This window comes from Lichenostomus cassidix, chromosome 6, assembly GCF_008360975.1.
Source record: "Lichenostomus cassidix isolate B80296 chromosome 6, HeHo_3.0, whole genome shotgun sequence".
NCBI lineage: Eukaryota > Metazoa > Chordata > Aves > Passeriformes > Meliphagidae > Lichenostomus > Lichenostomus cassidix.
The window spans coordinates 13,063,009-13,076,957 of NC_139487.1; the positions used below are offsets into that span (position 1 = coordinate 13,063,009).

The following is a 13,949-nucleotide window of genomic DNA, read 5'->3' on the forward strand; positions in this document are numbered from 1 at the left end:
TACAGTTCCTACCGTAATAGGATAAACAAAGTGGGATCTCTCTCTGAGGCTGAGTTTAAAGAACAACTTGTCAAAGATTCTCTAGGCATTACTCATCCTCACTCCCTGTTAAAGCAATTAATCAGCTGAGCTCATCAGTCCAGCACTGTGGGGTACAAGCAGGACTGTCTTGGTGTATCCTCAACAGCTACTCCTGTAAATGCATTGCAGCCTTGAAACACTGTAAACAATTCACCACTCCTCTCCAGGCACAAATACACATAAAATTGTACACTAGAATTTAAGACATTTGTTAAAGCCCACTGCATGCATGCACAGGCAGATGCTTTTACATTTATATAACCCACTAAAAGCCCTAGGATAAGGAAATTGCAATGTTTATTTATTTTTAAATAGCTTGTGTAATGAGACAAAGATTTAAACTAAAGCATGACTTTGCACTGCACAGTTACAGCAAAAAGCAGGTAATCGTTGCTCATAAAAACTTTCCAGAATGATGGAGCAAGGCGAGGGAAAAATCCAGTGTGAATTTCTCTAAATTCCTTCCCTTCATGGCAAACTGCTAAGACCACTCTCAGGGAAAACTGAAGGGGCACAACCAAACAGGAAACCCAGATAATTGGGTGCTAAGGCAGGTTCTAGTCCCAGTCACCACTTTGAAACATCACATTGTCAAACACCTTCACAAAAGCACACTATCTTTGGATTTCTCTGGCTGCTCTGAAATTTTTTCAGCTAAAGAACCCTTCAAATGTAGTATTTTTACCATCAGAAGAAAACAAACGAGAAAATAAAATTCTTCCCTCCCCACCCCTTTTTTGAGAGCGAGGAAATAAGATAAATCAAACAGACTAACTTCTCAGAATTCCAATCCCTCTCAAGGCCTTAAATCATCTGTAATTTCAACCTTTTTTAATTCCACTGAATGAAAAGCAGCCATTCATGAAATTTCAGCACAGATGAGCAGTTGGGTGGAGCAGGGGAAAGCTACCGGAAACACAGAAAAGAAACAGATTAGAGGCTTCACTGATTCCAGCGATCACCACATTCTGAACATGTCTGATACAGGCTGTCCTTGGAGAGGTATCATGGTTGCATCCTGTCTCAACTGCATGCTGATCTTCACAAAAGCAGCTGTGAAGCCAACAGGAAATAAGCCCATGCAAAGCCTTGGTTCCAGAAACCTGAGGTGAGCACGAACTCTCTGTGACCACTTTTCTCCCCAGTTTAGGCTTCTCTCCCTGGGTATACAGAGCATTCCCAGGGCAGACACTTTTTGTCACTTTAAGTGACATTAGTTAACAGCTACCTGCTCTGCTCCTTCACTCCAAGTGCACTACCTACCCACAAGAGTTCACTTAGATTTGTTTAAAAAAAAAACCAAAAATAAGGATAGTAGCAAAATAAGTCTATAATCATACACGATGTTATCAAGCTTACAGACTTATTAAGGGAATCTTTAAGGCAGTTTACAGACATGTAAGATGTATTTTCACTTGAAAGATGCCCTCAGAGAGTTGGTCCTAGAGTGTCTTTTGTAGTGAGGAAAACAACAAGTACTAGCAATGCAGCAGTACTGAGCTACTTGGTGTTGCACAGACTCCAAGTGTCTGGCATCACCAGAGAAGTGATAGATTTTTTTTTTTCACTATAAATACTTATATCTTTTATGGTTTGTTTACAAGCCAGAGCTAAGAAGTAAATTTTCCCTTTCAACATTCCTCCATTTTCCAATCAATCAGATCCACGATCCTCTTTCTCAGTACCCAATTTGGTCAGTAGTAGCTGCTTCGGGTGCCAGAAAAATAAATTACTGCCACTGTGAAAGAATACATACCTAGATTTACACTCCTTAGCCTTACAAGTAAAGCGTAACTTCTCCCCTTCTGCCCTTGAGCAGGAAGAAGAGGTTTAAGAGAACATTGAAATGTCCTTAAATAATCAGTTTTAAACACACACAAAACTCTTGCAATGTTAAGAGGCCTTGAATCTGCTTATTACAGCAGGCTTACAGTCCCCTTCACAGCTTCATGGAATTGCAATAGAATCACGCAACAGAAATCCATTAGGTTCACAATTGCTGTGCCAGCACAGCATTATTCTCTACTGTGTAACTTCTCCCAAAAATTATGTGAGGATTAATTCATTACAGTTTGTGCCATGCTTTGAAAGCATTCAGTCTACAGAAGAGCTGAGAGAATTATTAGAGGACAATCAAACCCTGGTGATCCTTCCTTTATCCCTGGGGGCCCTGTTTAGAGCAACAATTTAGCCCAACAAGTAGGATAAATTCAAAACAAAATTCATTAAAAAACAACTGTGAAAGAATCCTGATAAAAATGTAGTCACACAGAAATAAGAATCTTTAAAAGAGTAATTAACTAGTACTCCTTACCTAATATTGACTAATGCATGGGTCACCTTGCTTGCAGGTTCTTTCCATTGACCAGCATTGGTAGACAGCCTTAGAACTGCAAGGAGAAGACAGTTAACAGAGCTGGCACAGAACTGGCAATTTCATAATTCAAAACAGGAAAAAAAATAAAATCTGCTTTGGTAAGATGGCAGTCCAGGAACCACATCAAAACAAAGGTCATCTTTGAGATGATCTGTGATCCAGGGCACAAGTTCCCTTCAAAGCCCATCTAAGAAACATAAGGAACACGGAAGGGGTGAGAACAGAATAATGACTCAGAGGCAGAGGGGACAGAAGAACCTGGGTCCCCCTAATTGCTTTCATTATCACATACACAGTTACTTTTCCCCAGAAACAGGGCAGCATCCCAAGTCTAGAATAGCTTTTATTCCACACGCAGCTGTTCTCCTCCAGCTCCTGCTTATGCAAGGTTCCATCTGAACTGGACTACATACCGCAGTTTAAACCTTCTCCAGCAATGATGAATTCTTTACATTCCCATTTATCTGGAGTTGCAGAGAGAAATTACACACCAGCCTAAGGAAAAACACTTCGTGTAGGAAAAAGGGTGGTGTTCTCTTGCACAGATGGTCGCTGACAGACTTAAGAGTAGATCTGAAAACATTCTGCAACAGGAAGAACTTCTAGGGAATCCAATTCTTTTCTGCCAGAGTACCAAAAATATTTATTTAGGTCAAAATATGTAGTGTTTTTACGGTGGCAGTTACCTGCACATCTCTTGGTAAGTATCAAAACAGCAACAGATCCTGTAGCAGATGTTTTGATTAATTTCCATATTGCCTGAACAAAGGGAATTTTCTATGAATTTGTACATACAGGGCTTTCTGGATGTTAGATTCCACAAGAAAGGTTCACCCTCAATATAAAGGGGAGGAACAGCTCATCATCCAAAAACATAGATGCTACAAGTGAATGCATAAGCAAAGTGGCCACATACTTATGCCTACAATTGCAGGACAGAAGCTTTCAGTCCTGCAGATCTAGATAAAGTTCAGTTTCAGAACAAGAGGAAGAAACCCAAGTCAGTTAGATTTCACCTCCACTCCCAACATGGAAAGTTTCAACCACATTAACAAAAAAACTGAAGGACAGAGTAGCTTTCACATCTGTGCTAACAAATACCCTAAGGCTAGGCGACAGAAGGGTCACTGTAGTCTCAGATGGGCTGACAAGCAAAAGGGACACCTGGTAGCTTTCATCAGCTTGAGACAGTGCTACCTTCTCACCTTCTACCACTGCATGTCACCTGCAGAAAAAAGTTGTCAGCCCTCAGAGTAACATTATTTTGTCAAACAGTGGGTACTGTACTTGAATATCTGAAGTAATATATTCAGAGAGTTTCAATTCAGGCATCTGCAAGAGTAATTCAATGGGGTTTACTCTACGTAGCAGTATGGCAAACATTCATGTGACAAATGAATTGTTTCAACAGATCAGGTGTGCTCTTTGCAACCCAAGTGTGGAAGTATTTGAGTGCATTATTCTTCTATTCCACTTACCTTCAGCTTCCACAGGGGATGGGTTTGAAAAAATTATTAGCTAGTAAAAGCACCTCATCTTACTAGCTGCAACTCTCAGGAGTAGAAAATGGGTTAGCAGGAAATCTTATGCACTCAAGAGCACACAAAAATGGCCAAGTGATCCCTTATGTAATGGCTGAAAACTCTGGGAAATTTATACAGAGGGGCATTTTGTTTCTGCTTGCAGTTACAGGGGGCAGTCAGCTACTTTTATTTAGGTAAGGATGTCTCTCTCCAATGTCAGAGGAGGGCTGTGGCCAACTGTCTGCCCTTTAACTCTCCTTATATGCTTATATTAACTCCTGTTGTTCACTGGGTGATCACGCTGAGAATGGAGCAGAGGGTGAAGGAAAGAAAGGTCTTTCTGGAATAAAGCAAATAAAGAACACAGCTATATTCTTTTTTTCACAGCTTCAAGTATGCAGCACACCAGCACTGCTGCAGCTACCCTGGGCTGCAGGTTCCTCTGTGTAACACTGCCTGATTATGCCTCCATGCATTCCTTGCTCTTCTTTGTTCCTCTTTTCCCTGCTGGGTGTCACTTGGCTCCCTTCCCTCTCTCGTTGAAGGATGGCAGCTTCTCCCTGTTTTGCCAGTGGGCACATTCTTCAGTCCAGTGATTCACTTGTCACTGCAAGCAGGTTTGTGAGGGCTGTTTTCTTGGTTGCTTTGGCAATGAGTGCAGTAGATGTGATTTGTCTAGCACAGCAAGCTTGTTGCTGTAAGTTTCTCAAATTCTTTTCCAAATTCTTATTTGCATTCAGTGTTTCTGTATGCTGGGTGGTTCTGCAGCATGTACCTACCTTTTAACTTGAAAGTGTCAAATGTAATAGAGGAAACCCACACAAAAATGCATGAAATACCACATACTCCATTGTGACAACAAATTTCTATTTCCAACATTAAGTGAGAGAGAGGGGCAAGGAGTCTGTTCATATATTTTTCTTACTTAAAAAAAATTACCCTTTTAACAAGTTTATCCTTCTCTCAATTCCTAATTTACCGACATGCCCTAGTACACAAAAACGTTCATCCAGCACGGCACACATCAGTAGCAGATAGACAGGAAACACCTGACACAAACATCCCTCTTCCACCACCCTCACTTCCAGGCAGCAGGAGTCCTGACAAGTCAGGAGGTACTCACCCATAGAATAAAGGTTGTCAAAATTCTGGTGCATCCGAATGATTTCATAATACAGCTCATCATAGCTGCTGGGAGTGGGCAGAAAGGTGTCTCCGTAAGTGATGAACATGTTGAACAGGTTCACAACCTAGACAAGTGAAAAGAAGTTGCAACAGGAATATTTATCTCAAATCTCTTCCACAACAGAAAAAATACAAACTAGGTCCAAAACCTTCAAAGAAATAGCTTGCAGGTGCAGCAGATAGTATTACATTACTTCATTGCTTTATCTATTGTTTTCCTTATAGTACCAAAGAGACAGACAAGAAGCTTAAATACTATTTTATCTAAGGCCAGAAAAGCATGTTTCTATTTTGCATAAAAAGGGCCACAAGAAAAAATATTATCAAATTTGAAAAATTAAACTAGGCCTTTCTTCACATAGATTTCTTAGTTTCAATGAGCAGTCCAAGCATGGCCCTTTTCAAACACCTAGCAAAACCAACCACCGTGGTATTCCTCTGCTTCATGGCCCTGCTCTCATATCTCCTTAACAGGCCAGAAATCTAATTATTTAAGATTCACTCACAATTAAATTGTTAAAAATAAGAGAATTTGTGTGTACTCACCATAAGAGCAAGGGTGAAGATATTGTGCTTGGCCAGCAACACAGTCTCATTTGACATGAGGAACTTCAACAAGTTGATCAAAGCTGGGAGAAAATAATAAGTATTTTTAAATACTATAAAAAGCAAAGCCAATCTCAACAAGTCACTTAAATACAGATCCATTTACGTTATCTAGTGTAAACTAATCTAAATGCCAGTTATTCACCTCAGAAATACATCAATTTACGTGTAGGGTTTGCAAAATTACTCTGCTGAACAGGTAAGTGACAGCTATTTTACCTTCCCACATTTATTCTCCTCCACTGACTTCCCAGTCAAATCTACTCAGGCTCAAGATAAGTCTCTTGTTAGCTCAGTCAGTTCATGGAGATTTTTCTATCTGTTAGATCCTGGAGTGAGCTTCGGGTTTGGAGAATCCAACTGTCTCATTTCTGCTTCATATATCACCAACATGATGTATGCATAGTCAGCCCCAAACTGTCACTCTTGTTGATACATGCAGTAAAAAAAAAAAAAAAAAAAAAAAAAAGGGAAGAAAACCCCCACAGCACAGCTTTTCTGTAGCTCTGTGTCAATGCTGCTGCACTGGTAAAAAAAAGAATGTAGTACTTTATTGTGTCAGTTATGCAGGGCTGTGCCGTGAAGATTACAGATCTGGTTCACACTTGTCTTGAATAATAAAACAACAAAAACTCCTGCTGTAACCACCCAGTATCAGTTAGTAACAGTGGTAATTAACAAAAAGGTTGGCTAAAAATGCTTTAATCAAACAGACTTTACAATAAACAACTGAATTCTATTTGCTTGAATTAAATGTAAAGTTCTTTATCTTTTTTCTTCTAGTTGTTGAAATTTTCAGAAATCTAGTTTCTTCTGCATTATAGCTGCTCAGGAGTGAAAGCTCATGCCTGACTAGAAGAGGTTCCTAATGTACTCTCTGCTCTGAAGTCAACAGATTTCAAGACTTAAAACATCTGAATTTAGATGTCCTGAAAAGTCAAGCTGGAATCCTATACACATTTTTTAAAGAAGGCTCTTAATTATCTACTAATTGGTAACTACATCTAACAGAACAACACTAGGCATTACGCCAATTTCACACAGGCGCAAGTAAAACTTGTTAATTTGTTTTTCCCCTAACCATAACACAAGTGTCACACATTGCCCAGTAAGCTGTGAGAAAACAAACTGTGGTTTGGGACAACTCCACAGTGAATGCAGAAAAGACCATTCACCTCAGGCCAAAGGTACAGGCTATGAAAGAGGAAGAGATAAACCACAGGGAACAGGAATGAGGTAAGGACAGAACACAGATACCCATCCCCTTCAAGATTACAAAGTATTCACAAAAGGTAAAATCAAAAAACCTACAGCAAAAAGATGTGAACACACTGGTCAGATCTTAAATTAAACAAATCTGTCAGAATTCTGAATGCAGTCCTGCAGCTCCTATTTTACAATACTACAAGTTCACCATGACTATCAAAAGTTTATATATGCTCACCAAAAGGGAAGCCTACAGCCCCAAGATGGATATTTACTCATCAAAGGCAGAAGCTACTTCAGTTTAATTTTCCATCGGGTGGCTGGTGCTGAACTGCAAACCAGGAATGAACAAAATTCTCTGCAAACTCCAGACATGCAAGAAATGTATCTTTTAGAGCTATTGCAGGATTTAACCATCAGCAATAGCATTTCTCCCTTCCATGTCAGCAGCTCACCTCATGAAGCAGATACATTAACACCTTTTCAATCAGCCACATAACTCTCCATACCATCATCACCCCATCATCAAACTCCCGGGACCAAAAGCAGAGCCTGGATTCCACAATAACACAGTTCTGGAAATAGCCCTGTCAGTTACTTTTCTGCAAGACAAACATTTCAAAACAAAGTAGCAGATACAGATGGGCTCTCCACCAGAGCAAAGATCCAGCTAAAAACAGGTTGCCAAGGTAACCAAACCTCCACAGCAAAAAAGTCTCCTGCAGTCAGAGCCTTGGACTGCAGACAGCTGCCCTGCATCTCTGTCACAGCAGCTCATCGGACATTTCTCCATCTCATAGTTACAAGCATTGCTTTGCCTCCTTCCCAGCCATGAAAGTCCACAGGGCCACAGCTCATGACCAGGTGCTGCTGCTCAACTACCAGCAGCCTGGGTTCGTGGAAAAAGAGTAGCAGAGCTCTGGATTTCCTACAAGTGGTGAGAAGCCTCTTGTTCATCCCTTTACTTCTTGCTCTCCCACAGGAGCCCTGCTGAGCAGCCTTTGTCAGCAGGTCATGGCACAGCATGACGAGAAGCCACCACTGAACATCCAAACACAGTGAACATGAAAACCGCCCCTGATGAGGAGATGCTATTTTTAAAAGAGCAAGTGTATTTGTCCAGAGGACAAGCACTCACCAAATGACAAGGACAAGCACCCTACTGCCCACCACAGTACTTCTCACAGAGCACCCTGAAGCACTTGTACTGCTCTGTATTGGTGACAACACTTAAAGGAAAACTTGCTTGGTTCTATCCCTACATTTGTTTAAGGCATTGTGATGAATTTATGCTCAATTTTCCTGTTTCAGTTAGAAAGAACACGAGAGACTACCACTGCCTGAAATCAGTATTTATACCTGAACTGCACTGCATCATAGCCCGCTCAAAACTATCTGTGCTGTTCCTTCCCTAAGAACTAGGAAGGAGAGGGACATGCCTCACATGAAGAAGAAACTGAGTGCTGGGCTCAGAGCCTGGTAAAAAGAACTAACCCATCAGAGGTTTACAGTCACTGTGTGCCCTGCACTGACAAATTTATTAGCTGCTAGGAAACCACACATTCCTAAAAAAGTTGCAGTGTTCCTAACTGGGGTATACACTACAGCAATGCTAAAGGAGCAACCAATCTTTTTCCACACCAGCACATTCTGCAGCAGCCTTTACTCAACTGGCTCTAAGGAACAGCATCACTGTGGAACCTTTAAATCCCTTTGCCATGTCTCTGTAGTTTGTTTGTAAGGCAGACCCTGCACAGAAAATGAGGGCAGCTATGCCCTGAAGTTTTCAGAACTAACAACTTTTAGATCTGGCTTCACATGCCTAGTGCCCTTCAGCAACAATTACACACACAAAATCAACCTTTAGAGGAAAGTCCAACTGTCTGAACACCCCTCTGCCCTTGAGCTCCTACAGAGCACTGATGCTACTATTCCTGAGCAATCTGAAGGCAAAGCAGATGTGTCACTTTTTCCCTGCTGCAATCAACTGTTCGTCTCTCATACCCCACCTGCAGGCTGCCCTCTCACACTAGCCAGGAAATTATCCTTTATTTTTTCCCAACAGAGAAGCAGTTCAGTCTCTCGGCTGCACAGGCAGACCCAATGTGATCCTTGCTTGGGCTCAGCCACCTTATCCCAAATTATGCTCCAGGATTTAATAGGAATGGATGGCTTGGCATGAGATCTATTTCAACATTAACTGGAAAATAGCACCATTTTTGCAATAACCTCTAGAGTATTTTTTTCTTCCCCAAAGACATCTGTCTTTGGCATTCATTAGCAGGACCCAATACATCCACTGCAGTGAGTCTTGAAACATTGGTAATTTCACAATACAACAGTGCCACTAGAATTTCTTTAGCAACAAAGGGAGGAGGCTGTAACTAAACAAGCAGCCACCAGTATTTCCATGTAAGTGACCTGAGCTGATATGCTTCTTAAGTCAACAAGAAGAGAACACAGCTCTGGACACCTGTATTTACAGCCTCAAACCCAAGCAGACAAGCATGCTGTGTGGACACAGAACCATTTGATTGGCTGTGTGTGAAAGTCGTATAAAGCAGGTTGGTTCTCAGGCAATTTTCTCTCCAAAGGATTATTACAGTGAAAGGATGAAGAGTGACATCACCAGCTTTTATATACCCTCCCTACTTTTTAAACTGAAATGACTGCAGTGAAAGAACCTCTTAGCTCTTTCACTGAATAGCTGCTTTTGAAGACAGACATTTTCCCTTATCAGCTGCTGTGGCCACTCTGCCAAGGAGCAGCAGTACTCTGGCTCAGTTATTTGCTGCCCACCCCCAAGCCAATCCTCTGTGAGAAGACTCTGGGCAGCCACCCTCCCTCCTCTTCTTCCACCAGGAAGGAGGTAATTCCTGGTCCTTCACTCCCTCCTTCCCCTATTCCTATTCCTACAGCAGACTTAGCTTCTCTCCATGTAAACCTTGTTTCAAACAGAAGTATATTCAGCCCCAGCTGAATTGGAATTCACACAAAGTTTTTATTTAGTGTCTCAGTGTTCTCTGTTTGGATCATGTGTAATGCAACAGGACCATGGAAGCAGACCAAGAGAAAAGGGGGAAAACAAAGTAGTAGTGCCATCCCTTGGGCAAGTCAGCATGTAGCACAGACTCTGCCAGGAGCATCAGATGGCTCTGATGTGTTATTGCACAACAGAGCAGAAGAGAATAGCCCTGAGACACTCATCAATGAGAGCTTGGATGGGTGGAGCACAGTACAGAGGCCTCTGTCATGGCATCTGCTATGCTTATAGGTCAAAAATCTTCTAATGGTGCATGTAATGGCCCTCAAGAAAAGAGCAAGGGAGAGAGGTATGTGAGGGCTCCTCAGCTGCAGTATAACATCCATTAACAGGATCTAGTGCTTTACTAAAATTCTCCAATTTTCTACCCTTCAACTTTCAGGGCACACTGGGAAGAACAGTGATTTTCCCATTCCCTCTAGAAGTTACCACGGAACCAACAGTATATTCAGTGCCCTCCATACGGTGTCTCAAATCACACCCCCTTTAGAAGGCTCCCCACCCATATTCCACTAGAAGGCAGCTGATTGTGACATGTGGGCAACACTTCCATGCTGCAGGCTAGTCCTCTGTCTACAAGTGCTTCAGCAGCACAGTAACCACCTTGGATCTCCTACACCCACCCTGTTCACATGTACATACTCTCAAGGCAAGGTCCACACCACTCACTGTAGCATATGGTAAGTCAGATATGGTAAGGTTTAGTGCACTAGGCTGCAACTAAGAAAAAAGTGGATTAGATTCTTCAGGAAGCAGCACTGATCTTTCTGCGTTTTAGTTCTTCCAACATACAAGAAAAACAGGACCATTCTATTTGAAACAGCACTGAAAGCATAAACAGAGCAACACAAAGAGTCCTGGCTGTACCTGGCCAGATCAAAGGTCCACCTACACTTAGTGTTCTGTCTCTGAATGGTCAACACCAAACTCCTGTTGAAAAATAATAGGCCAAACAATGCTTTTCTTCCAGATGCCAAAATTCAGCATGATTCCCTTATGTGTGGGAAACTACAGCACAGAATGTGAAAAAAACAGATTCTCACAACATGACAATACCGTAACCACAGACCAGTCCACTCTCTCGTTTCAGACTGGAAGTTACAAGTGCTAAGCTAGGTAACCATATAGCCCCCCGTACAGCTATGAGGAGAAGAGACCCCGGAACAGACTAACCACCTCCAGAAAATGCTATACATGAAAGGCAATTCAGAATTAGGGAGGCAAAAGGCTCAAATATGACATTCTAAGATGACCTAAGTGTTACGAGGGTGCAAATCTGGCTGCATTTAGCATTAGCAGGCACTCAGAAGAACAGTGATCACAACAAACTCAGCAGGAGATGAGCATCTACAGATTGGGTTTGACAGGAAAGAACCAACAGAGGTATTTTCCAGATAGAGTTGTAGGGATAGGAAGCGTGTCCGAGGAATGGTTACGTTGCTATTACAAACTAATGCACCAGAACTCCCTGAGGCACAAACTATCCCAGCATCCTTGGACAAGTGAGCCAATTACTCAGTGACAGCACTTGCAGCTCCCGTCAATCAGCCACAGCACTAGAAAACAAGACCGTTGCACCAATGCTGCAGTCCACTCCCAGGGGAAGCAATAAAAGCTCTGTCAACACCACTAGTCAACATGCTCCATCTCCTGCGCTCTGCTCTGATCAGGAGGGAGCACCCTGCTCACTGCTGTAACAATTACCTGGCTGGACGCTCCTCCGCCCTCCCTGATTGCTGCCACAGGCACTGCCGAGTTCCTCCTCCCGGCCACCACAGCTCTGTGGCAAAAAGCAGCTGGCAACTGGCAGGCTCCCCATCACTACCACTCTACAGCTGTTCCGTCTTTTCCCCATGACTCGCTCGCAAGGGCACATCCATGAAAGCAGGCTGTTTTCTTAATGAGAATCAACAGCTTGCCAGAGGGCTGGAGCACATACTGGCATAACCCATCGCTCCCAGGATCAGTCAAGCAGGCTACTTCACTTCCAACCCTTTACTTTCCTTATATAGCCCCCATCCCCGGTACTCACTGTTCCCACCTAAATGGAGCCAACAGTGTGAAATTGCAAGCTTAATGGAAATGCTGATTGCTGATGCCAGAGCAATGCTGCTTGATGGCAATCCAGCAAGCAGTAAGAAAGAACACATATTCTCCAACTTGAGCTAAAGCTCAGATGAACAATATGCTTTTTTCTTAAAAATAAAAAAAAAAATTAAAAAGCACACACCCACAAGCTTCATCCCTCCTTAGAGGAAAGGGTGGTATTGAGCTGAATTCTGTTTTGTCTGACAGTGTAGATTCACACTGTTAAACAGTAGACTTGGGAGTTAAGGTTGCACATTTTCGTCCGGGGTTTTAAAACAGAAAAGGTGGAGGATCTGGAGAAAGAGCACAAATATTGTGTGACAACATGGAAAGATAGCAAGGTAAGGAACACAGGAATGCTGCTGCTTGAAAACAAAAAGGGGGCAGGGATAAATCACTGTATTCTGAATGCTGCAGTCCCTCCGTGAAGAGAAAGAAACAGCTGTGAACAGCTGACTGTAACACTTGTATCATCAATGGGACCATTTCCCAGAAGAAATTATCACACTAGGTTCTGCAAACTGTTCGGGGTTTGCAATCAAATCCTCCAGTATTTGCTAGCCTTAAAATGCGATTTACAGGACAGCACAACATGTGTGGATGAGATCTGCCAGGCTGAGGCAGGATGACCAAAAGGTTGTCAGACTTTTCCCCATGCAAATGATGAAATTCCCTTTGTGCTCATGTGAGCAAGGCTCTGTTGAGGAATTCCCATCCTGATCTCACCAAGTGATCTATAACAGCCACATATCTTGCATTATTCTTTTTCTGTCCATTGGCTATCAGGGTCAAACTCTTTATCATCAGGATTAAAATATATTAATATAAAGTAAAGGTAAACTAGAATTAAGTAAAAGCAGATGCTTCCTAAAAATGACCCATGCAGAGAATTTAGAACATCCTCTTTCATAAGAAAGCCACTGAGTTTCTGCATTTCTTACATTATCTTCTTTACGAGTTTAATATCAGGACATTTCACCAAATGGCTGCATGCTCTCAGGAAAATATCCTGGCTTTGGTTGAAGGAGGTAACGTGTAAAGGTGAGCACAAAATTGTCCCACCAGTTGAGAATGACAGCAGAATACTACAAGCAGACATTTGCCGTCTTCCTTCTGACCTTCTCATCTTTCTGCCTCTAAGTGAGCTTTGTAAGATGGGACTGGGGTTTTCTTTAGGGTAACACTGAGTGCTGCCAGGAATACAAATTAAATAAATCAATGAATATCAACAACACACACCACAACCATAAACAAAAATTATTTTATAAAACCATCTTTCTATTTCAATCCTTTCCTGAATTCCCTGAAACAGATCACAGGATTAACAGCTGCTTACCTGAACCCAGCTTGTGCCAACACAGTACCACATATCCTAAGCACCAGCATTCCTGAGTAAAGAAAACAGGACCCCCTGAGGGCTGCCAACTCCCAGGATGTGCTCCATGGCACATAATAGTTAGGGACTTTAGTTTGTGTGAGAAACTAAGCCATTTGCTAACTGGCCAAGCAGCTCTATGGTCTTCCAAACTCGCATGGCATCTAGTGACCAGGAACTTTGCCAGAGAACTAGACTGTCTGGTACACCAGTGTATGAATCCTGCCTCCACAAGAGCTGCAAGATGATAAAGTTCCCTTGCCAGGTAGCTGCTGCAGAATATAACAGTGGGATTAGAGATGAAGGGAAGACAACATCACCTGACTTCCAGTCTGTTCAGCAACATAAATCAGAGAACTGAAGCAGACCTGATCAACAGTTGTAGAACCAGAAACGACACGTATAACAAAGACACTCAGTAATCAACGTTTCAGTCACAGAAATAATAAAACGAAGTGATTAAAC

At 42.1% G+C, this 13,949-nt stretch overlaps 1 protein-coding gene across 4 annotated transcripts in view; it reads right to left on the reverse strand.

Annotated features, from left to right (window-relative positions):
• Positions 1–13,949, reverse strand: part of ARMH3 (armadillo like helical domain containing 3) — a 120,868-nt gene that overhangs the window by 65,159 nt on the left and 41,760 nt on the right. For all 4 annotated transcript variants that reach the window (XM_085065024.1, XM_085065028.1, XM_085065025.1 and 1 more), the window contains exons 21-23: positions 5,713–5,795; positions 5,105–5,231; positions 2,396–2,471 (exon numbers count right to left, since the gene is read on the reverse strand). In XM_085065024.1, coding sequence (XP_084921150.1) covers positions 2,396–2,471; positions 5,105–5,231; positions 5,713–5,795 — 286 coding nt within the window. The remainder of the gene's footprint in view (positions 1–2,395; positions 2,472–5,104; positions 5,232–5,712; positions 5,796–13,949) is intronic.